General features: G+C 35.1%; 1 protein-coding gene across 1 annotated transcript in view; it reads right to left on the bottom strand.

Moving 5' to 3' along the window:
* The window catches only part of LOC149790372 (uncharacterized), a 273,840-nt gene that overhangs the window by 68,315 nt on the left and 178,164 nt on the right, over window positions 1–27,361 (bottom strand). Inside the window, exons 35-43 of the mRNA XM_089973208.1 lie at window positions 23,602–23,881; window positions 19,831–20,017; window positions 17,832–18,055; window positions 13,195–13,424; window positions 11,801–11,954; window positions 9,952–10,130; window positions 7,678–8,043; window positions 7,076–7,219; window positions 554–719 (exon numbers count right to left, since the gene is read on the bottom strand). Of these exons, the coding sequence (XP_089829334.1) occupies window positions 554–719; window positions 7,076–7,219; window positions 7,678–8,043; window positions 9,952–10,130; window positions 11,801–11,954; window positions 13,195–13,424; window positions 17,832–18,055; window positions 19,831–20,017; window positions 23,602–23,881 (1,930 nt within the window). The remainder of the gene's footprint in view (window positions 1–553; window positions 720–7,075; window positions 7,220–7,677; window positions 8,044–9,951; window positions 10,131–11,800; window positions 11,955–13,194; window positions 13,425–17,831; window positions 18,056–19,830; window positions 20,018–23,601; window positions 23,882–27,361) is intronic.

Raw genomic sequence — 27,361 nt, 5'->3', positions numbered from 1 at the left:
ATTTATATAATGGAGATTCCTCTTGTAGTCACTTCATAAGTCCCCATATCCATTTTAACCTTAACAACTACTGAAACAAGCAAGGCATCTACTTGAAATCCCCAATCTAAAACTGTTCCATTACTCATTTTTTTTAAAAACCCACAATAGCCAAATCAGATCTTCAGGTTGCAAAACATGTGTGCTCACAATGCAATGGAAAAATTCTAAGTCACACAAATTTAAATATGAATGAAAAAGGAAAAACTGCTGTCACTGGCATTAAAATCTTGTCAGGTCATCTATATATGCACGCTTGTCACATTTTCTTGGTCAATGTAAAGTTGTTACCGCACAAAGAAGAAATAAGATCCTCATGGTGGAAAGGCTGGACAACAGACATATATCCATTCTTCAAGATGTGGTGACATGAAAGTTAATAAATTTGCATGCATTCATTGCAATGTAGATATTCTGACCTCCTCTATGATGGTGGCAGAAAGGAAAATGAAACTTAATCCAGAACTAGGAATGATTATAAAAAAACTCATTAGTTTTAAGGGAGGAAACTTACTTGCTGACTTATCTGTGCAGGGTCGAGTGTTACTACAAGTTTTATCTTCAGGTGCACAAACACAGTGGCCAACACAGGAGAAAGCTGAACACCTCCTGACCAATTCCATCACACCACCAAATACCAGTCTGAAGGCATGATGAAGAACTGGGCTGGAAAATCCAACCTGTTTAGGAATAAAATATATACAACAACAAGAAATTAGATATGAAATTACACCAATTCCATCCATTTCATTGTACTGCAGCATGTACAAGTCTTATTTTCCATAATTTTGGGGTCATTCCACGCCTACCTCCCAATTTCATACTATATTTGGATTTTTGCATAGAACTCCCATTTATTACATTTTTCTTTAGTAAATAGAATGTTAAGTTTAAACACTATTTTAGTCAATTTATGAAAGTTTCTAACCTTACAATAATACTAAAATCAGAAGAAAACCCCCACAACAAACAATAAACCTCAACAATAAAATTGTCAGCAATAATTTAGTTCAATCCCAAGAATGATCACTGTGATGCTGTAGCATCTCTATTCCCACCAGAGAAACTTACACAAGTGAACACCTGGCATTACTGTACCATATATATATACAAACATTAATTACCATCATTAAATTAAAAGAAGGAACGGAGAAACATGCCATACAGTTCATGTGCCCTAAAAAAACTACTCAGAATAAATATGTTGTTTAGTAAGCAATGTTAAATGCCTTCTAAATGAAAATAAAAAAAGGGATATAAAACATGGGAAAATAAGTTCCCACATGTATGGTACATGTAGCTTGAGACTGCGTAGTTAGGTACCGCTAACTACAACAAAATAGGGCATCATTTATTTGCCAATCAATTGCTGGTGCTTACATAAAAATTCATGCACTGTAGAATGTGGTTTCTTTGAATCGTATCAGAGGGCCAGTCCTTTTCACAAGATAATTGCAATGATAAAGATTAACTGCTAATTAGTCACACTGGCTTTCTTGCTTGTTTATTTCAGATTAACGTTTAGTTTTGAGCATTTTGGCCACAGCTGATCAGAATATGAAAGAGGGCATGTTACAGGGAGAAACAGCGTGTCCATTGAGAATTTCGTGCATACTGAACCTGGAAGCTCAGTCAATATTTAGTGAAAACAAGGTTAAAAAAATGCCACACAAAAAACTCCCAATTTTAGGTCCCAATCTGCTTATTTTTTTCATTCAGTTTCCCTACTTGGCTTTTGAATGTATACATAGTGAAAGGTTGACAGGTATGCATAGTGAAAACTTGACAGGTATGCATAGTGAAAACTTGACAGGTATGCATAGTGAAAACTTGACAGGTATGCATAGTGAAAAGTTGACAGGTATGCATAGTGAAAAGTTGACAGGTATGCATAGTGAAAACTTGACAGGTATGCATAGTGAAAAGTTGACAGGTATGCATAGTGAAAAGTTGACAGGTATGCATAGTGAAAACTTGACAGGTATGCATAGTGAAAAGTTGACAGGTATGCTGCTTCATGAATAGCTTTCTTAGATAGATACTTAGTTCAAACTCTTCAGCAAACTTTAAATTGTGTCCCAGGCAATATGATGCAAAAATTGGGACAAGTTTTAAGTCAAACTGGGACAATGGCTTAAATTATGTCAAAAAATGGTGAAAATCAGATCTGATTCAAGTCTTGGGAACATAAAGTCTTTTGTCAAATTTGCCCTCTCAACCCATGGATATAGCAGAGAACAGAGATAACATATGCCACCCACCCACCCCTTTCATAGATATAAGAAGGAGAGAGATAATATATGCCAGCCACCCACCCCTTCCATAGATATAGCAGAGGGACAGAGATAATATATGCCAGCCACCCACCCCTTCCATAGATATAGCAGAGGGACAGAGATAACATATGCCACCCACCCACCCCTTCCATAGATATAGCAGAGGGACAGATATAACATATGCCAGCCACCAAGCCCTTCCATAGGTATATCAGAGGGACAGAGATAACATATGCCACCCACCCACCCATTTCATAGATATAGCAGAGGGACAGAGATAACATATCCCACCCACCCACCCCTTCCATAGATATAGCAGAGGGACAGAGATAACATATGCCACCGCACTTCCATAGGTATAGCAGAGGGACAGAGATAACATATGCCACCGCACTTCCATAGGTATAGCAGAGGGACAGAGATAACATATGCCACCGCACTTCCATAGGTATAGCAGAGGGACAGAGATAACATATGCCACCGTACTTCCATAGGTATAGCAGAGGGACAGAGATAACATATGCCACCGCACTTCCATAGGTATAGCAGAGGGACAGAGATAACATATGCCACCCGACTTCCATAGGTATAGCAGAGGGACAGAGATAACATATGCCACCGCACTTCCATAGGTATAGCAGAGGGACAGAGATAACATATGCCACCGCACTTCCATAGGTATAGCAGAGGGACAGAGATAACATATGCCACCGCACTTCCATAGGTATAGCAGAGGGACAGAGATAACATATGTCACCGCACTTCCATAGGTATAGCAGAGGGACAGAGATAACATATGCCACTGCACTTCCATAGGTATAGCAGAGGGACAGAGATAACATATGCCACCGCATTTCCATAGGTATAGCAGAGGGACAGAGATAACATATGCCACCGCACTTCCATAGGTATAGCAGATATATAAAATCAAAGCTTCTTAAATATGGACCCTACTGTATATGAAGCAATAATATTTGAAATGTCAGATATATGACAAATTATATCATCACTCATATGCAATTATGTCATAATATCCTAATTAACACACCATATTCAGGACTCACACTGCTATGTATATCAGTCCATGAGACTAATTAACACACCTTATTTATGACTCACACTGCTATGTTAATCACTTCATGAGACTAATTAAAGCTCCTTATTCATGACTCACACTGATGTGTACATCAGTCCATAAGACTAATTAACACACTTTAGTCGTGACTCACACTGCAACATATATCAGTCCATGATACACACCTTATTCAGGACTCACACTATGTATATCAGTTTATGAGACTAATTAACACACCTTAGTCATGACTCACACTGCTATGTATATCAGTCCATGAGACTAATTAACACACCTTATTCATGATTCATATTGCTATGTATATCAGTTTATGAGACTAATTAACACACCTTACTCATGATTTACACTGCTATGTATATCAGTCCATGAGTCTAATTAACACACCTTAGTCATGACTCACAATGCTATCCATACGAAATAATTAGGCAGATTCCACCTGGAACTTAAGCAGACTCCAGGCAGAATTTGCCTAATATGTTAAAAATCTGGTTAATACAAAGGCGGACATGGAAAATTTGAGAAGTCAAAGATGAATCCATCTAAGAGTCCGTCTAACTCTAAGATGGACTTTTGTCAAATTCCTGCTATAAATACATCTTTAGGCATAATTTTGGACTTGGTTGATTTTCCACCCACCATCTAGGTGGAATGAAGAACTTAGTCGCTGGTATCTATTATATGAAAGGAGGAATCTGGACTTAGTTTATTTTCTAACCAACATCTAGGCTGAATGAAGAACTTAGTCATTTACATCAGTTAAATAAAGGCATAATTAGGACTTGGCTTTTGTGTGTCTGTAAAGTTAAATGACCGAAAATATAGTGATATTTTGTGATTGTAATATCACTGACAGTTCAATAAAAATATCAATAAGATATAATAAAATTTATTGTTTTTGGTACAATTTGAATGATTTTCAGCAGCATTTACATTTCCTGTTTCTGATAGCTGTAAATTTTTATTGTTTATTTTGGGCACAATTTATAACTTCTTTCCACAGCTTTCCTTGTTAAATTTCTTTTTCAAATTTGTTGTTGCTGTTGTTGTATTTTTGTTTAACTTCAACTGGATTTAACTGCCCTCAAACAAGATTTCATCTTGTTTTCCGTTTTAAAGCATAATTTTGCTTTTCTCCTGACCTGAATTTCCTCGATATGGACCCATTTTTTAATACCATCTCCGAAACTCTTTTTTAAATAATGCTCTATCCGGTCCCATTCCACAATGAGCTTTCAAACAAGTATTTGTTCTGTTTATTGTTTAACAGAGGATCGTTGTATAAAGCTTTCTGATTGGTCAACATTTTGTAATTGCCCAATGAATTGTCGCGTAACAGAAATTGATGGGAAAGAGCATGTTTGCTAAACATGGCGATTCAAATTTTCGAGCAGGACAAGAGATTGAATAACCATTTGAAAAATGTGCGGCAATGAGAATACCCTGAACGCAAATTTGATGGGAACATAACTGGTCAATCTGTATGAAAACTGAACACCAGGACAAGCATTTTGCTTTTTGTGCCATAAAGAGCTTTACAGTAGCGACTAACGTGCTAAATAGGACAAGGAATTGAATCAGGATAATTTCGAAGTAATATACACTCCAAACTGATTAACTTCATGATTTAAGGAGGGACAACGTGTAGATCACTGGTGGGAATTGTTGCTAGATATCCATGTCTATCAAAGATAGCCATATCTTTGCGGAATATTCTTGACCGAAAAGTATAATCTCGTGAGGCATTATTGTGTTTATTATCAAAATATTCTTGGTGTGTTGGAATTCGCTGTAAAATAAGAGTTATTATATCATGATAAACGTTTGTCACGGCTGCTTTTGGAACAAGGACTAATTCGAGAGACCACAACAGCATCATAGTATGTGCAATCAAAATTCCAGTATACAGTACAAGTGACATAAGGCAGGCTCCTAGCTTTTCTTCTTCTCATAATCAAATTGTCTCAAATGGATGCTTTTCTGTAATTTTGCATTATTTTCATGGCTGAATTTTTCAATGCAGATTAATATTTTATATTTTATTAATGTTAAATGTGTTCACAGATGCCTGTGCATATGTTCCAGGCTTGATACTTTTATTTTTAAAACCACTTAATTATTTAGTGTCAGATACTTCATATCATGTTGTATATACAGTATATGTTGTACATCACAGAAGGCCTCAAGGTAGATTAGTTCTGTAACTAATTGAATTACCTTCTCTAAATAAAGTCATTATTATTATTAATATCATTATTAACTCACATTTATTTTGCCTTGGATGTCATATAATTACATCAGTATAATTGTTTTCATGCACACTTAAATATCACCTTGGTTAATAAAGTCCTGTTTAATTCATATCCATTATTTCTTTGAAACCTGTTGAAATGTCTGAGACACTATAAAAACTTCAGTAAAATACTATATAATGATCAAAATTTTAGTGAAATCTTACAAAAGTGTTAGTCAATTATTTTGTGAAACCTCACAAATATTTCAAATAAATTTGAGTGAGACCTCAACATAATTTCAATGAAAGTTTTGGTCAAAATATGTGTGAAATCTCACTAAACTTTAAAGTGAAATGAAAAATACTAAGTGATCCCATGTTGCATTAGATTTTGTATGCAAGAAAGAAAATGGCATTGCCCTTTAGGACAAGTAAAACCTAAATCTTATTTGATAATGTCTGTCAAAATAAAATTTATGATCCATTTTAAATATTACTGTGAATGTTTATCATTGATTCCCAATAATATCTAAAAATCATTAAGCAGTTTAATACATAATAGAAATCTGAAGTATATTTTTTATGGTTTAGGCAGAAAATGCTTTTAAAAAACCCGTCTGAAATCTGCCTTGACATTTTCATTATTGGATGGGGTTTCTGCAGGTATTTCCATGTAATTAGGCAGAAATAAAGATTCCGCCTAGTAACAGTAATTTCAAGCAATATTCCACCCTGAATCTGCCTAAAAGTGATAATAAGGGGAATCTAGGCTAAATAAGCGAATAAACAGATTCCGCCTAGTAGACGGAATAAACAAATTCCACCTAGTAGGCGGAATAAACTAATTCCGCCTAGTAGGCGGAATAAACAAATTCCACCTAGTAATAGACGGACATATTTCGGGCTCTATTCCACCCTGAACCCACCTAAAATTTATAATAAGTGGAATCTAGGCTTTAAGGGAAATCCGCTTTAAAATTCCACCTGGAATCTGGTTAAAGTCAGGGCAGAAGTTTTTGTACAGGAATTATCAGTCTATGAGACTAATCAACACACTTTATTCATGACTCACAATACTATGTATATCAGTCCATGAGACTAATCAACACACCTTATTCATGACTCACAATGCTATGTATATCAGTCCATGAGACTAATTAACACACCATACTCATGATTTACACTTCTATGTACATCAGCCCATGAGTCTAATTAACACATCGTATTCATGATTAACACTGCTATATCAGTCCATGAGACTAATTAAGACACCTTATTCAAGACTCACATTGTTATGTATATCAGTCCATGAGACTAATTAACACACCTTAGACGTGACTCACACTGCTATGTATATCAGTCCATGAGACTAATTAACACACCTTAGTCATGACACACAATGCTATGTATATCAGTCCATGAGACTAATTAACAAACCTTATTCACAGCCCACAATGCTATATATATCAGTTCATGCGACACAACTGGTGTAATTTCAAAGGAAAATGCCTGGACAACACCTTCATCCTTGACAATGGAGCTTTTATTATCATGATACAGTGTAGTGGCTTCCCCTGGAACCTAGAAATAAAGAAGAAAAATAATCTCATATTTTTTAAGACAGGCATTCTGTCAAACTCTGTGCCACCAACAAACAGCACAATGCTACTAAATTAATTATATGGTACTCATTTTCATCGAATTGATTAAGTTTAAATTCTGGATCAACCTGGATAGGCTACTACCATGGGGTGTCTTTGGGCAAAGCACTTTACTCCTATTGCTATGCAGTAAAAAAACTTTGTTATCATTCTGTGTTTTAAGTACCAAGAAATATGTCAAAATTGACACAATACTGCACCCCACCCTTTCTGTCAATTCACATCACTTTCAAAAGGCTGATCATATAAACATCAGTGACTTAAAAGAGTCATAGGAATGGGTTGACCTAATCTGTGGCACTAAATTTCATTTTTGACACTTTGCAAACTAACCAATCATATATAATCACAAAGAAAATCCAATTCAGCACTGTATACTGGCCAGTATATCACATCCAATTCAGCACTGTATACTGGCCAGTATATCACATCCAATTCAGCACTGTATACTGGCCAGTATATCACATCCAATTTAGCACTGTATACTGGCCAGTATATCACATCCAACTCAGCACTGTATACTGGCCAGTATATCACATCCAGTTCAGCACTGTATACTGGCCAGTATATCACATCTAGTTCAGCACTGTATACTGGCCAGTATATCACATCCAATTCAGCACTGTATACTGGCCAGTATATCACATCCAATTCAGCACCGTATACTGGCCAGTATATCACATCCAATTCAGCAATGTATACCAGCCAGTTTATCACTGTTGTCAAGGAAGTAAGGGCAAATAACTTCATAGAGATGCAAATGGCATCAAATTAAAATTTCTTCATCAAAACACAATGTCCATGTCTGAAATCTAATGCATATCCTATGTATTTGCTCTAGCTCACTAAAGTGCTTGTACTTGTTGAAGTATGATGGGAAATGTATTTATTTGCTCTAGCTCACTAAAGTGCTTGTACTTGTTGAAACATGATGGGAAATGTTATATTTTCACATGTAAAAATAAAATAGATATATTTTTCACAAGTGAAAATATATGAATGAAAAAATTAAAAAATTATTTTGGGGATAAGATTTTATATTTCACACAATAGTGTATAATACTTATCAGTAATTATTAAATAATATAATTATTAAATATAATAATTAATGAATATAATAATTAATAAATACAAAGTAGTCCTTTTATATAAATATGTATGGTCAAGAATCCAATTTTATTTTTTAATAGTAATGTTATACATTCAATACCTCAGGATAAGGCAACCTCACTTATGAGTCAGTCTACTTTCATCATACCCATAAAAAGCATTATAATGAGGGAAGATTGTAAAACTTAATATGGTTAATGATAACAACATCGCTGACTCTTTTGGAGAAATAATAACTATCTCTCGATATTTTGATACCATAGAAAAGTCAAAATAGCCTCAACAGTATTATCACTCCCCTGAGTAATCTATGATGCACCCTAAATACTTGCATAAAGTCCATGTTTTGTAATACAAAATTTGATTCATGCATATATGGGCAACTTAAAAAGAAAAATTTATACCTACAAAAACAATTGAGAAATCTTGGGGTAATATTGGAAACTTGAGATGTTTACAGTCCAAATAAAATACAGTAAATTCAAAATATTTTACATTTTCATGGCACTATTCTGATCTAGTAAAGGCATTTGTGGTATTACTATGTTAACTGATTTCATGATGGTATTCATTACACACTACTTGTATCTACATTTTGGATCTGAATAGTTTGAAAATATTAAAATTAAATATTAGTTAGTCTACATGTAAGCACCTGCAGATGACAGCAAAAGATGAGTAACTGAAGTCGGATGATGTTTACGATGAACGGGATGAATTCTTGGGCTCTGTATCAGATTAAACTAGACACTGATATTTATTTGATACTGTGAATAACATGTGTGCGGACATTATTGTCATTGTTTAAGACATATGGAATTCACATATTATGGGATATTGTGAAATGGATCATCCTGGGTTACTATTTTTATACTGGTATGTGACCTATTATAGAATTCATGGATTTATCATATAAATGGATTTAAAATGTCAAGCATTGTTGATTTTTATTAGATTTTATTACACAAAAGTCGAGATAATGTAGATGTCAATTCATTTATATGACATATTTCTCTCAATAATATAACTGTATTTATTTTTCTTGTCTATCTATCTACCCATCCATCCACCCATTCTGGTTTGTTCTTTTTTCAGAAGTGCAACTAATATACACTGACAGCAAGTCACCCATTACAGATGTATTCAGTCTGCAAACTACATCTTGACATATGGGAGGGTAAAAGAGAAATGAGTTTTTAGGACACCTACCATTGGGGAGGGGGATCAACTTATAGTCAAGTCAGCTTATAATGGAGTATATAGATGGTACTACAGTATCTGAATGCAAGAGTACAGGCTCTGGATGGCAGAACTCCCAATTTTCTCAAACCGAATCCTTGATTCAATCCTTGTTATAATGCATACCTGTATTATGTCAAAGTTATGAATCTCCATCTGTAATTATTTATCTCTTGTGAACATTCAGGCCTTTGATATTTAAGTACAATCTTTTTAGACTGAGTGTGTCGAGAATGCCAATAAATGCTATAAATAATGTTTGACATTTCAAGGTCACTGCCAGAAAATGATCACTGTGATTACCTTATTTAAGTCTCGTCCCATATATGTGCTCCCCACGGTGACATTGTAATAATCTATCCCTGAGTGAACATCAGCAAAGCCAAGCCAAGCGAGTTGCAATGTGAATACCCCCCATGTCATCCAACCTGGACTCTGTCTTCCTTGGTTGGCAGCATGGTCTGTGTTTATTGCAAACATGCCTAGAATGCAGAAAAGATAACTTAGGACAGTGTGTACATGATTCAAACTAGTTATTATAATTCTTAAATATTACATTCACAACATTTACTTTATCTGAGGGATTATCACCTAAAAAGAAGGTCAAAGTAGGGTAATCAATTTTAGAGATTTCGTGGTTGCTACGAAAACAACTTGCACAATTCTTATAAATATAAGCATTTCTACATCCCACTTCTACCCTATGATGGAGATGACACTGAAATGAAAAAGTACACAATTCTTTTATAGTAATATGATCTTTTCAAACGGCACACCTGATGATGATAAGAATGTATACTAATTTTACAGTAAGAGACTAAAAACTGCAAGAGGAGCTGCATTTCAAAATAAAGCCATACAGTGCATCCCAGTGTAAGTGAAAAAGGGCAACAACTCTTACAAGAATCATAGGAGCACAAAGATTTGTCGAGATAGGAATCTTTAGATGATGACCATATGGAATTTCAAAGCAATCCTCAACAAACTGCAAGACAAACTGTGGGTGCTTATTGAAATTGTGTCATACGCTGCATTGGGCTATACAAAACTTACACCAGACTATAATCGATGATTGCATAGTTCACCTCTACTTTCACTAGCCTCCATTATAAATTGATAATGTTTACAATGGCTACGGTAGCCATTGTAAACATTATCAATTTATAAATTATTGATCCCCAAGCTTAGCATGATTGTCAGATAATCGCTTGCCACTGCTCAATATACATTTAACCAAATGCTGCATTATCAAGTCAGAATGAGGAATGGGCAGTTCATTATTATTCACACAAGACAAGGGGTGCTAATTATAACAATCAATCAAATAACAGAATTACTACTTTACCCATATTCATTGATCACATGATTCATTTTTTAAATTTTTTTGTAACTTTTGATACAATAAAGCAGATGATCTTCATAACCTGATTATGTGAATCCAGTCCAGAAGTCATTCATCTCATGGAAGCTTTGTGATACGGTCAAAAGCTAAAGAGTCTTAACCTATTATGCTACAGAAAGGTTATCTATTCTTAGTTTCATTGCATGAAAATTAATAAGCATGAAAAATATCATCCGCAGCAAAAGTTCCTGTCGTATACATGGCAAACATTTAAATTTAATAATCCACTGCAAACATTTTTATAATATTATCAAGCCAAAAAACTTTTCCAGGATGGACAAAAGATTGGACATACAGATGGATGGAAAGACAGAACCAAACCAGTATGTCCTTACTTAAATGACCTGAAAATGAGGTCATCAAACTATGCATGAAAATGAGGTCATCAAACTATGCATGAAAATGAGGTCATCAAACTATGCATGAAAATGAGGTCATTAAACTATGCATGAAAATACACGTAACCAAATGTCATTTGTTTAACTTAAGCAATTTTAGCGCAATAATAATAAAATAGTCATGGGAAGGAGGTTATAGATGTACAATCATGCATACAGACAGACAACAGCAAGACAATGTGGCCCATCACAGTGGTAACATACTATGGATAAAGCCAAAACCGATTCTTGAAAGTGGTGAGGTGACAACCATGGGAGAGTGTTGAGGTGACAACTATGGGAGAGTGAATGGTATTTCAAAACAACTCACTGCACAAAATTTGACAGACTAGTAAGAAATGACGAAACTTACCCAGGGTTGGAGGTGTGGAGTCCATCAAAATGCCTGGTGTCGTGCTTGTTGTACATAGTCCTGCACCATTACAACACATAACAGTGACATAATATACACTACCATCATGCAAATCCAGGTCTGTAAATATGTAGTCTCGTACAATTCCATTCAGCTGTGATCAGGGAGAGAAGGAAATTACATCATTTATACAGTTTTGATTGATAGGCGAGTACATTGTAAAATTCATAATATAACAGGTGCTCAGACAAAATAAAACTGTCCTGACTGCAAAATTAAAGCCTGGCAAGTAGGACAACAAAATCTTTATGATAAAAGATGTCAATCCCAACAAAAAACAAGCAATGAAGCTCAGTACAGAAGACTTCAGAGCTTATATGCAAACATCCTGACTTCAACATAAAAGGTTTACATTTGCTAATTGTGCCAATGATTGTGAAAATGGTATAACATTTTCTCTTAGAACTGGTAAGCTATAATAGATACATATTTCTCATGTTCCTTTGTCTGCAGGTTTCTTTGTGTGCAGACTTGTGTTTTACTATTATAAAGCTCGCAAACTGACAAATCTCCATGCTTTCCATCATAATACAAACATTAATTGCAATGTTTATATCCTAAAATGTGCAGCATTGATGTTAAGCTAATATAATGATTGAGTCAGGTTGCAAAATTAAAATGTCATTGTTGCAATTTTAAATTTTTAAAATTCATCTTTTCGATATTACTTATAAAAGCAAATCAATTCTAGATCTAAGTTGAACTGAGAACTACCAGAGTATATCAACTTTGACCCTTGCATATTTTGAGCTATATTCCACCCTGAATCTGCCTAAAAGAGATAATAAGGGGAATCTCGGCAGAATAAGTGGAATAAACAGATTCCGCCTAGTAGACAGAATAAACAAATTCCACCTAGTAGGCAGAATAAACAGATTCCTCTTAGTAATAGATGGAGTAATTTGCATGTTCTGGGCCATATTCCACTCTGAATCCACCTAAAATCTATAATAACTAAAATCTAGGCTTCAGGTGAAATTGGCTTTAAAATTCCACCTGGAATCTGGTTAAAGTCAGGGCGGAAGTTTTCATACAGGTGTAGAGATGACATGCATTTCTTATTTGCAATTCTTCTTACTCTCATTTCAGGCTAATTATTACATGCAATTCCCAATTATTTGCAGAATTATTAAATATGAGATTAATATTTAAAGAAATGGGAACTTCGGTTAGAGTGTACATAATGTCAATATTCTTTTTAATGAATGCTAACATCAATATTTTAAGGTACTTTTATATGAATAAACAACCTGCACAAACTCTTGTGTAGCCATCAGTACATGAATGCATGTATGCACAAACACACATTTGTTATAGATAGAGAAAGAACTCACAGTAATAGAAGACAGATTAAAGTCTCCGCCCACATGGGAGTTTATAGACACGTATTGTCTATCAATAAATGACTCATCATCGCTGACAGCCCATCCCACCATTAGTGTTGTCCGGGTCATCAAGGTGTTTGGTAATATGCTGCCAATAGGACCTAGAGTTGCTTCTTTAGTGAAGACCGGTGGAGTTTTGTCAACAATGAAACCATTTGAGGTTGTTTCTGCGTAGAGACCTGTCATAATATAGTTAAGCTTTGTTATTACACAGTGGATGGAATCTATGAAATGATACTGTGATAAATGCGGACTCCATTTTTTAATTATAATTTTTATCATCCTTAAGATGAAATGTCACATTGAATTATAGTGGGGGCATATATGTGCATCAGCTGAATCATGTCTAATTGGTTTTACATCAAGCCATTTATGCTTAATCATGCTAACTATGATTGTGTCAAATAAGTACAAAAATTTCAAAATTGTGTACTAAAAAAATAATTGAAAAATTGCTGTAATGGTCTGAACAAATTAATCAGCTTATTTATCAATGAACCTCAATTCACTGTATTTCCTGGACAAGACTAACAGATGACAGACTTTGACTGGTACATACTGCGAGCAGGACATGTTTGACAGATTACAGATTTGGACTGGCACATAATATGAGCAGGACATGACTGACAGATGACAGAGTTTGACTGGCACATAATGTGAGCAGGACATGACTGACAGATGACAGAGTTTGACTGACACATAATGTGAGCAGGACACAGCTGATAGATTACAGATTTGGACTGGCACATAATGTGAGCAGGACACGGCTGTCAGATGACAGTTTGACTGGCATATAATGTGAGCAGGACATGGCTGACAGATGAGAGAGTTTGACTGACACATAATGTGAGCAGGACATGACTGACAGATGACAGTTTGGCTGACACATAATGTGAGCAGGACAGCTGATAGATTACAGATTTGGACTGGCACATAATGTGAGCAGGACACGGCTGTCAGATGACAGTTTGACTGGCACATAATGTGAGCAGGACACGGCTGTCAGATGACAGTTTGACTGGCACATAATGTGAGCAGGACATGGCTGACAGATGACAGTTTGACTGGCATATAATGTGAGCAGGACACGGCTGACAGATGAGAGAGTTTGACTGACACATAATGTGAGCAGGACATGGCTGAAAGATGACAGATTTTGAATGGAACATAATGTGAGCAGGACATAACAGACAGATGACAGATTTTGACTGGCATATAATGTGCACATGACATGACTGACAGATGACAGAGTTTGACTGACACATAATGTGAGCAGGATATCAATCATAGGATATCTCAACTTTTAAGATATTAAATTGTCATCAATATGTTTATTAATTAAAGTGTCTAATTCGTGATTCACACCATTTGATGAAAATATTGGTTAAGGATTTTGTAAGGACTTATCAGGAAAAATATCTTGAATGTAAGTAATTTAATTATGACCATGATTTAATAAGAAAAGTTTAATTAAGTAAGTAATGGCTTAATAAATTCACAGTAACAAAATGTTCAATAACATTAATCCAAAAGCACAACTTAAAATAGTCCAGTATTAATATGCAGTACACTATTCAAACAAGTATTTGCAATGGTACACAATGGTCTTTGACATGTCAGTGTTCGAGCTGTTGGAGCCTTCTTCAAAATTCCCTTCCAATCTCAGAGAAAGAAGTTTGCTTTTCTTCTGCACTCCTATGACAAAACCCAATAAAATCTATCTTTCCAGTTTCTGTACTTTTAAAACAAATTATCAATATCAAAATAAGAATTTTTTAATTATTATGGGCATAAATTAATTTTTAATTGCACAAGATAAAAGCAACAATGCATGATATCATAACCAATACTGTCACGTATTTACAAAAGATATATAAAATCCAGGCATGCAATACATAAAAAAAAACTTTGAAAAAACTTTCAGGCAATGACAACATATTACCTGCATGGAAAATCAGCTATGCTTAATTTATGAAGTTGATCATTCAAAGCGTTTCCGCGTATTCTAAAAAAAGTAAGTACATTTCCATAAATTCCAAAATGAAGTAAAATTTAAAGGTTACTAGGTGTTTACACATTGTTTCTTTGTCAAGCAATCAATAAAGTGTCGTTAATCAAACTTGCTATAGCCCAACAACTTGAAGGTTATATTGGTCACCATCAACTGGTTAAACATGGTAGAGGAAAGCAACTGGATTCTTTAATGAACAATAGTGCTGTAAATTTCAAAGATCAGCTTCTCAGTAAGATCTTTGTTTCTTAATCACCATCAGTTCCGCAAGTGGAAAGAAAACAGGAACAGTCTGAAAGGCACATATGCCTGCATGATGATTAACAGTCCTCTATTCTGACAGCTGAATTTTTGTATAGAAAACATGATCTTCTTTCAGCCGCAGTGACTTTGACTTTTTGAATGCAAAATCAATAGGCTTCTTCCTTACCCTAAGTGCAAGCCATCAACAAAGTTTGGTCCAAGTCTGGGATGTAGAAATAATGTTATGATACTGAAACCAGTTTTTATTTCAGTACAGAGACCTTGATCTTGGCTTCTTCTTTACCCAAAGTACAAGCCATTCACAAAGTTTGACTGAGGTATGTGATGTAGAACTGATGTCACTGTGCATAAATCATTTTTCTTCCTTCACTCAATGTGACCTTGACCTTTGAGCTTCTGACCTTGAAATCAATAGGATTCTTTCTTACCCTAAATACAAACCATTCACATGTAAATGATGGAGAACTCAAATCACGGTGTTGAAACCATTAGTCTACAGTCACCTTGACCTTTGGCCATTTCACCCTGAAATCAATAGATTTCTTCCTTACCCTAAGCACAAGCTATTCACAAAGTTCAGTAGCTGCTTATGGTAGAGAACTCAAGTTACTGTGTGGATGCCAGTATTTCTTCCATCAGTCACATTTGAGCTAGAAACATATATGGTTCTTCCTTATCCCAAGTGCAAGCCATCCACACAGAAAAACATGCCTGCTGACTGGAAATCATATGTACTAAATTTTACAAATATGGTGTTCAGAAAATTGGAGCATCTGGATATTTAAATTTTTACTGTAAATGGGATGAAAATCTGACCATGTCATCTTACCATTTTTGCAACATGATATAGCCAATAATGCGCTATAAGTGCCATTAAAACCAAGAAAATGAAACCCAAAATGTCTATGTAAAGTGACACATGCATAACTGCACTAAAATAAATTCAAGACAGACATTTCTGATTATGGTTCACACAGGTATGTAGAGGTTTTTTTCTTTCCAAAAACCTTTCAAAGGCTTTTAAAAGCCCAAAAAATGTTCATTAAGGACTTTTCAAGGGCATCAAAAAGTTTCAAGGAATATTCTTTTAAAGGATATGACTCATGCTTGTATTTTAATTGCAAACACATCTCATTCCCTAATCAGGTCATATTATTTACTAGATTAGTCAGCCATATGCAAATTTTACTAGTCTGCCATTAAAACAAAGGGACACGAACCCAACTGGCAATCGCTAGGGGTTAATGTGATGACAAGAATTTTTATTCATTTTTACAAATCATCAGGGAATTGCTAAATTTGTAATTTATGTGCAATGTCGATGCACAAGTGATTAAATACGCAAGGAATATTCAAATTTTGTGACGTCATCAAAATGGACTGTTTAACACATTAACCCCTGGAGCTTTTTGTCATTTTTGCCTGAAAATTGAGTAGGAAACACATTTTGAAAGCTATTTCTGAATAGACTTGAAAACACCAAATCCCCGGTCATCTTTCAATAACATACTGCCTAGTGGTGTCAGAAACGTTGATTTTCGTTGGCTATTTGACACATGCATGAGCAGAAGGGTAAAAGCTGGACTTCTTTTATTTTTTGTTAAATATTTTTTTTGCTAAACAGAGCCATTATTTTTGTATGGAGACCACTCTTTATTCCAAATGCCCATCTTATCCTACTTTTTGCAAATGCTCATCTGTCTGTTTGCAGTTCAGTCCAAAAAATGAGGTTTTTCTATCTGTTTTTCGTAGTGCAACTAGATATTCCAGATTATTTGGTATTATTGTAGAGTTACATCTGTCTACCTTTCTATAATACCACCCACTTTAGTGTATCATGCATGACCATGACGCTACAGAGCTCGGCAGTAGGCTACTACCTCCTGCCCCATAAAGTCGTTGCTAGGGGTTAATGTGTTAACAAGGTATACTGATGGTCTGACACACAGGTCATGTTTAACTATATAAGATCTACAACTTTAAACTGATATGATATCACTATTAAAATTTCAAGAAATTATCACAATAAAATGGAAATGACTCTCTGAAAGTGGTAAATTTGAAAACAAAAATGCTTGATTTGATATCAAGTATTATGCTAATGTGGCATGGTTATCCCAGTTCTGGTCATTTGGCAGATGAATATAGCGATAATATAAGGTTTGTTGTGCACAATCATCTTGCTAGAGCAAGAGGAAAGAAAGTGAGCCCAATGAGCTATTGCCAACATGGAAAAATGTATTATCAGTATTCTTACATAAACTAACATTTTGGTTTGAATTAATTTTGTACCTTCTGCCATTTAACATACCTGCTTTATTGTAAACTCTTACTGTTGTGTAGATCAATATTTGTGATGGAAGCTTAGAGACATTATGTCGCTGAATGTCTGTGATGATGACCTCCTGTTCAATATGCAGACTGGTTTCAGGAATGATATTACCACCTCCTGGACTGGTACCCGCTCTATATGTGTATCTGTCCAAGCCAGACTGAGGGTCACAAAATGCAAACCATTCTGCAGCAAAGTATATGCTGAAATAAAAATACATTAAATTAATCTGTTAATCTGAGATGTTTCCTGGCAGTAGTACAGTGAGATATCACAGATTAGCACATTGTTAAACATGGAATATTTATTTATATGAGATCCCTCACTGCAAAATTACGCTGGTCCTTCATTATAACACTGTTTATGAAAGCCATATTAGTGTACCATGTTATAAATGTGGTCACATCATAAATATCTCTCTGTAGAAGTACACTGGTTCATCATTATAACACTGCTTAGGGAAATCATATTAGTGTACCATGTTATAAATGTGGTCACATCATAAATATCTCTCTGTAGAAGTACATTGGTTCATCATTATAACACTACTTAGGGAAATCATATTAGTGTATCATGTTATAAATGTGGTCACATTATACAGGGGTAGATTATATGTCCCCCTGTAGAAGTACATTGTTCCTTCATTATAGCACTTATTATGGAAGGCATATTAGCGTACCATGTTATAAATGAGATCATTGTGACATTATATCATGGAACATGATATTAATTTACCATGGTATAGTTAGGTCACATTATACTAGGGTAGTTTAATATTTAAAAAGTATTCAAACAGTATAATTATGCCTGTCATATCAGGGTTGCTATAATAATGTGCCCTGTCATGAATGAGGCCATCTTATAGTGGGGTAACCTATCATGAAAAAAAGAGTTCAGTCAACAGAGTGGGATTAATAATCATACTTGTGTTATATCAGGGACTGTTACAGTGAGGTACTTTATAATAAGGGAACACTCTAAGATATTATAAGTGAGGTCACTCGTACATGAGTATATTACATGGAAAAATAAAATGTAATCAATACAGTGGGATTAATAATCATACTTGTGTTATATCAGGAAATGTTATAGTGAGGTACTTTATAATAAGGGAACACTCTTAAGATAAGTGAGGTCACCCTATACAGTGGGATCCATAATCATACCTGTTATAACATGGAGTGTCATAGTGGGTTACTTTATAATAAGGGAACACTCTAAGATATTATAAGTGAGGTCACTCTATACATGAATATATTCATACCTGTGTTATATCATGGACTCTGTCATACTGTGTTACTTTAGTGTGAGGGACCCCTGTACCATGTATCACAATATCCGAGTGTCAATGAATCATAGAGGATCCTTTATTACAGCATATTAGCAACACAAAATTTTAGCACATTACTAAAACACCTAAATATCAATTTTTAGCAAAATTGTTTTTGAAAACAAAAAGGTGGTGTGGTTACTTTAGTTTGACTCAAGTGAATTAGTGGACAACAAATTACAGGAATCATTTTCAACAGTGGCGTGTTAAAATATTATTATAAGTAAAACATCAAATATTACCTGATATCCATGGTCAGATTCTCATGACAAACCTTTTGTTCAATATATTAAGCCAAATCAGTTGCATTTGATACAATCATTAATGAATTTTATTCTATATGCTATTTTCTAATGAATTGACATATTTGCCTTTTAAGAAAAAGCCCAACACCATTTAAAAATTAAACATCAGGGTGTTAAATAATGTAAGAACTTGAAATTAATGACTAAGCAGTAAAAACTTCCAACCAGTTTATAATATAATGAAATGCTGCAACATTATTCTGTAAATAATTAACGAACATTTCATTATGCAGTTCAGTATCATTGACCCACTCCAATATTGCTATTTCATACCTGTACCAAAGCTGAGCTAAACAATGTGTGAAATGGAAATCAGGACATTATTGTAATTAACATAACTCACTCAGAACTCTGGTAATAAATATCATTTCCCCTGACTCCATCTAGCACTCTTCCCGAGATAGGGGGTGAATTATCCAGGGTGATTCCATCAGATGTCACTATTGTACACATGTCAGCACCATTACATGCTGTGATACTCGTGTAGTAGGTCAGGCCTGACACTAAGGGCAGGTGATGAAGTGTTACTTCTACAAAAATAATATAAATTTGTTTTTGTTTCTACATGTCAAAATGTAACATTCATTATTAAAAGCTTTAAATACGCACTATACATTAGGTTTATGTTACCTGTGTATAAGAGTGTCCCACCCACCCACCCCGGTCCAATGTGAAATAAATTTAGATTAACATGTCACATGCTAAATTCTCAGGCAGTCTTATTTCCTAGGAATATAAGTCTGTCTCATCGTCTAATAAAAATAAATACCAAAGATAAAGGATAATTAAAATGCAGTGTCTTGCTCATAATCAAACTCATCCATCATCTTGATGATATACAATGCAACCCCGCCATAACGCACCTCACGATAACAAGATTTTGTATATATTGTGGTTGTGGCATCTGGCTCCCAAAATTTCATATATTCATTCGCACATGAAAAAAAATAAAAATCTTTAAAGTACGCGAAATAGTGTCTAAAAAATGTATTAACATTTTGGGGAAGAGATCGTGAATGAATTTGAATATAATATGATCCTGGCATGGTTCCTGAAATTTTAGATACATTTTCTTGTATTTTTCTCATACTCGGAAAAATATTTTTTAAAAAAGTACATGAAATAGTGTATAAAATAAATTTATTATCATTTTGGGGAAGAGATCGTGTATTAATTTGAATATAATATGATCATGGCATGGTACCTGAAATTTTAAATACATGTATGTGTATTTTTCTCATACCCAGAAAAATGTTTTTTTTTTTTAAAGTGCGAGAAATAGTGTGTAAAATGTTTATTATCATTTGGGGGAAGAGTTCGCGTATGAATTAGAATATAATATGATCATGGCATGGCTTCTGAAATTTAACAATTTCACCGGGTTCTTGAAGTGTTATGCCAAAATAAACATTATCGGAAATGTTACTTATTACTGATCCATGAGTAAAGCCAGTAAGTCGTCTTTGTGATTGTCTTCAATTAATTCTGTATACAATCATTGCTCAAACAAAAGCTGACATGTGTTTCTTCTTTAACTGCATACACAACCAAGCAGCAGACATAGCAGTCGTTGATAAAAGATTCTCACAATTTAATAAACATCAAAAAACAAAAGCTGCCAACATGTTTGCTGGGCTTGGCGGTGTTATCAGATGTAATCAGTTGACCAGTAAATAATGTCAACTTTATTAGCTGGAAATTGAAAGGGTATGAAACTGTAAATGCATTCAGCTCAAAAATCTATATAAAAGTATTTTTCACATGTTTTTTTCAATATTCACAAAATCTGAAGTAAAAGTTATATGCATGCTGAAAATGTGTTTTTTGTTAATTATTCTTGCTGTAGTCGTCCAAATGAATAGGTGTACAAGTGTTAATTATTAGGAATTTACAATGGATAAAGGTACACGGAAATGCATATGATAAAATTTTAGCAGTATGAAACTTGTACAGACACCATTTATAGACCCTGAAACGTAATGAACCGTACATGTGCTTCATCTTTCTTAACCTAATTTGCTGTTAATTTTTCCCACTGAATTCAGACACATAATGATCCGTGACAAAATTACTGAAGAGTTTAAATATGTATGCAGTTTTTGCAATGTAATTACATGTATTATGGATTAACTGCATGCCACGACAGTACGATATCAGATAGTAAGTATACAGTGTTAATACTCTGTTCTTGTTCATGCTCTGTTCTATTCGACGTTGAATTCAGACACAATGATCTGTGACAAAATTATTGAATATTTTACATCTGCATGCAATTTTTCAATGGAATTACATATATTATGGATGAATTGCATGCCACGACAGCACTATAGTAAATGGTGTTGATACCCTATTCATGATATACATTAGACATGAATAAACATATATATGGCAATGCGTTGTTCTCTGAAAAAAGTAAAATACTGTAAAACCCTGCATTAAAATGACCCCGCTATTAACGCGATCTAATTTTTGGGACCCCAATTATCGCATTTTTGCGGGGTTCCACTGTATACTTATTTCCCATGTTGTACAGAAACTATGTGAAATATCATAAGTCTCTAGATCTAGAAAGGTTGTTGTTGTTGTAGGATTAACACCATTATTCAGCACATTATAGGCTATTCATGGTGGCCAATATAAACTGGTGGAGGAAGAACCCAGAAAATCCCCAGGAAGAACCACCAACCCATGGGAAGCTACTGGCAAGCTTTCTTACATACCCATGATGGCAGAGCCTGAGACTTGAACAAATCAGGCATAGGTGAGATTGCAGTAATTGGTACAGATGATTGCCAACTGGAGCCCCATTAAAAAGGTAAGAAGCTCTGAGCCAACAAGACGTTGCTTATCACAAAACTCCTTGGCTGTCTTGATGATATCAGCCTATTTTACAATCAACCAATAAAAATCACCTCTTTAAGTATGTGCAGATCATGACCAGGTCGGTACCATTTTCATTCAGTACCAACAATGACATCATAAGATGTCTTCTGGTGAAAACCCAGTGTTGATATGACTGTCCATCTAGGAAAAGTAGTGATAAGATTGTCAATATGGCTGTGATGGCCATATTGGATATCAGATCTGCAAAATGTTTAAGACCAAATAAACACCATAAAACAACTTGCAGTGATAACACCATGCTGATAACAACACAACTTGCAACAACAAAATCTTCAAGCTGGCTGCTGTGGTGGCCATATTGGATGTAATTTCAGCACCATTCTCATTTAGAACCAAGTAGACATCATACAAAGTTTTTCAGTGAAAATTCCAGTTTGATATGAACCATTCAGGTTGTGGCCATATTGGATGTGTTTAGGTGGCACCATTTCATTTAGGATGAACAAAACACCATAATAAGTCTTCTGGTGAAACCCTCGTGCAAATATGACCTTCTATTCAGGAGATGTAGAATACCAGCATTTTTAATACCGCTGCCATTGTGGCTATATTGGACGTCAGATTGGCATTATTTTCCTTCAGGACAAACTAGAGATCATAAAAGTCATTTATTTAAAACCCCATGTTGATAGGGCCATCCATATAGGTGTCGTCAGATAACAAGATTTTCAAGATGGCAGCTGTGGTTATAATGGATATGCAACCAGCATCATGTCAGTTAAGGATCAACTAGACCATGGGATGAATATGTATGTAAAGTTCAATGGCAAACCTCCAATTAGTTTAGGGGTACCTATAGCAAACTTTGACCAGCCAATGTAAAGCAACTCCAGAACATACAGTTATCATGCTCAATTGCAGCTGATGTTTAAACCTGATAAAAATGGACAAGAGCATCCAAATGACTATAAGATAAATTATCACTCAGGTCTCCAAAATAATCTTTGCTTGTATGCCCTGATATTTACATTAAGCAAAGAGCATAACCTGTCAAATGATTTAAAAAAAAAATAAAATCCAACTAAGTAGTGACACCTACCATACCTTATACTAATATTCTATATTTACTGGGTTTTTTATGTAGTGATACCTACCACTTTTGATTCCAATATTCTACATTTTAATGTAAGCTTTTAAAGTAGTGATATCTACCACTCTTGATTCCAATATTCTATATTTTAATGGAAGCTTTTAAAGCAGCAATACCTACCACTCTTAATTCCAATCTTCTGTTCTGTCAGAATATCTTCACATCGTGGACATGTACCCACACTGATGTAGTATGACGTAATTGCGGAGTGGGGGTCATAAAATCCTTCCCAGCGAACAGTCAAATTTTTCAAGTCTGTCTGGAAGTCCAGGTCCTTGATACCCAACTGGTCTGCCAAGGAAGAATTCCCATCATAAACATGCCCCACAATAGGTGGTGAGGCCTCCACAATGTAGGCCCATGATGTGGCAAGGGATGACAGACCTAACTTGTTGAAGGCCTGTAACACAAATAATAATAATAATAATAATAATGGCTTTATTTATAAAAGAAGCTCATTTTGTCAACTGACCAATCTTAAAAGAGGCCTTCTACAATGACACACACATATATATATATGCACACACACACACAAGATGAAGTGTCTTTAGACAACAAATGCTATAATAATCAATAATCACTGATGGTCTGTGACTGCCAGAGCTTCTGGGAATTCTCAGCACTGTAGTTGGTATTGAGTCTTTATGGAGCCAGGACTGGTGATGGACCTGTCCAGTGTCAGTCTGGTACTGGGTGGCATTAGATGATTGATCAGTGACAGTTTTACATGGCGATATAATCAGAGCTGGGGCTTGAATGACCAAATCCTGATGTCAGGTGCTATCGATGTCTTGTAACTGGAACTGGGTGCAAAAGGAAAATAGATCACTGCTACCCTAAAACTGAAGGTGCTAAGTCAAGACTTGTCAGAGCTGGTGTGGTCTGTAGCTGGTTGGAATCTGCTGCAGAAACCCCGATATTTGCCATTTTGGGAAAGAACAATGTACCCAGTACCAGGAGTGTGTGTGTGCTGCCTTTGTATCCACTACTGGTCAATAGGCTACTGTGCCTGGTCAGTTCTGGTCAGAAAGTAAATCCATGAAGATCAACCTTTTCTGAATGGGCAAGGTTTCCACCTTCAGAGATTCAGCTAAATTGCAGTAGATGGAAATGGAATCTGTGGACTTACGATGTCTGCATCCTTCATTTCGTTTGCTTCTTAGCCTTCACATTAATCTTAGTTGATCATAAATCCTCAGACTGGCAAAGGCACATGTTAAAATGATGGCCCAAATTGCACCCCATAGATTTTATATTGGTAGTGATTGTCTTCAGTCACCTTGAAATATCTTCATCCCATGCCATTAATTGTATCATTGTATTGATACTCAAAAATGGAGACAGCAAAACGATGTCATACATGGTTGAAATCAGCGAGATCTCATTTTGAATTTACATTGAATGGATGCTAATAATAATTAAAAATGGAAATTACATGCATGACCTTACAAGATGTAACAACAGCAGAACAATTACTTGACTGGATTCTTAGTTGAACTGAAAGTACTATAGAATCTGTGGCAAGCAATTAAAATGGCACCAACACTGTTATTGTATGACAGTTCTATAAATGAAGTGCAAAATATGTATCTGCAAAGAAGATAGTGAGAGAAATAGAAGACAGAAATATAGCTGGAGTATATTTGCAATGTTTGATAAAACTCAAAGAATTGCATAGCTATTACAAAACACAGAAATTAATTCAATATTCTGTAAGTCCTTCACATGCAGCATACTTGAAGTACCCTTACATTTGAATAGTAACCAATGAAATTACAGGACTTGGTGTGAATTCAACCATCTACACAGAGACCACTTTCATCTTACTTCTCTCTTGGCAAGAAGACAACTTTTTGGCACTTTTATTGCTAAAACAAACAAACAGATGTTGCTAATATCTTTGTCAGCTTGGGAGAGCTGGATGTGTAAAGCAGAGAAATCAATGTACATGTACTTCTAATGTATTATGATTGGGACGGCAGGATTTGTAAAGTATTGAATGTGCTCATAATGTACTAATATTCTAAGGACTTGATTTGTAAAGTCATAAATGTACATGTACCCTATGTATGATGATTGTGAGGGATAGATTTGAAAAATAGTGAATGCACTAACAATGTATCACAATTGCAAAGGCTGGATTTGTAAAGTAGTGAATGCACTCCCAATGTATCATGATTGGGAGGACTGGATTTGTAAAGTAGTGAATGCACTCCCAATGTATTATGACTGGGTGGGCTGGATTTGTAAAGTAGTGAATGCACTCCTAAAGTATTATGACTGGGTGGGCTGGATTTGTAAAGTAGTGAATGCACTCCCAATGTATCATGATTGGGAGGACTGGATTTGTAAAGAAGTGAATGCACTCCTAATGTATCATGATTGAGAGGACTGGATTTGTAAAGTAGTGAATGCACTCCTAATGTATCATATAAAGTAGTGAATGTACTCCTAATATATCATTATTGGGAGGGCTGGATTTGTAAAGTAGTGAATGCACTCCTAATGTATCATGTAAAGTAGTGAATGCACTCCTAATGTATCATTATTGGGAGGGCTGGATTTGTAAAGTAGTGAATGCACTCCTAATGTATCATGTAAAGTAGTGAATGCACTCCTAATGTATCATTATTGGGAGGGCTGGATTTGTAAAGTAGTGAATGTACTCCTAATGTATTATGATTGGGAGGACTGGATTTGTAAAGTAGTGAATGCACTTCTAATGTATCATGCAAAGTAGTGAATGCACTCCTAATGTATCAGTATTAGGAGGGCTGGATTTGTAAAGTAGTGAATACTGTCCTAATGTATCATGTAAAGTAGTGAATGCACTCCTAATGTATCATGTAAAGTAGTGAATGCACTCCTAATGTATCATGTAAAGTAGTGAATGCACTCCTAATGTATCAGTACTAGGAGGGCTGGATTTGTAAAGTAGTGAATACACTCCTAATGTATCATGTAAAATAGTGAATGCGCTCCTAATGTATCATGTAAAGAAGTGAATGCACTCCTAATGTATCATTATTGGGAGGGCTGGATTTGTAAAGTAGTGGATGTACTCCTAATGTATTATGATTGGGAGGACTGGATTTGTAAAGTAGTGAATGTACTCCTAATGTATTATGATTGGGAGGAATGGATTTGTAAAGTAGTGAATGCACTCCTAATGTATCATGATTGGGTGGGCTGGATTTGTAAAGTAGTGAATGCACTTCTAATGTATCATGCAAAGTAGTGAATGCACTCCTAATGTATCAGTATTAGGAGGGCTGGATTTGTAAAGTAGTGAATACTGTCCTAATGTATCATGTAAAGTAGTGAATGCACTCCTAATGTATCATGTAAAGTAGTGAATGCACTCCTAATGTATTAGGTAAAGTGGTGAATACACTCCTAATGTATCATGTAAAGTAGTGAATGCACTCCTAATGTATCATGTAAAGTGGTGAATACACTCCTAATGTATCATGTAAAGTAGTGAATGCACTCCTAATGTATCATGTAAAGTAGTGAATGTACTCCTAATATATCAGTATTAGGAGGGCTGGATTTGTAAAGTAGTGAATGCACTCCTAATGTATCATGTAAAGTAGTGAATGCACTCCTAATGTATCATGTAAAGTAGTGAATGTACTCCTAATATATCAGTATTAGGAGGGCTGGATTTGTAAAGTAGTGAATGCACTCCTAATGTATCATGTAAAGTAGTGAATGCACTCCTAATGTATCATGTAAAGTAGTGAATGTACTCCTAATATATCAGTATTAGGAGGGCTGGATTTGTAAAGTAGTGAATGCACTCCTAATGTATCATGTAAAGTAGTGAATGCACTCCTAATGTATCATGTAAAGTAGTGAATGTACTCCTAATATATCA

The sequence above is a fragment of the Sinohyriopsis cumingii genome, chromosome 10 (genome assembly GCF_028554795.1).
Source record: "Sinohyriopsis cumingii isolate HCF-2022 chromosome 10, ASM2855479v2, whole genome shotgun sequence".
Lineage (NCBI taxonomy): Eukaryota > Metazoa > Mollusca > Bivalvia > Unionida > Unionidae > Sinohyriopsis > Sinohyriopsis cumingii.
The sequence above is the reverse complement of the archived record's forward strand: the minus strand, read 5'-3'. Positions and strand labels throughout refer to the sequence as shown.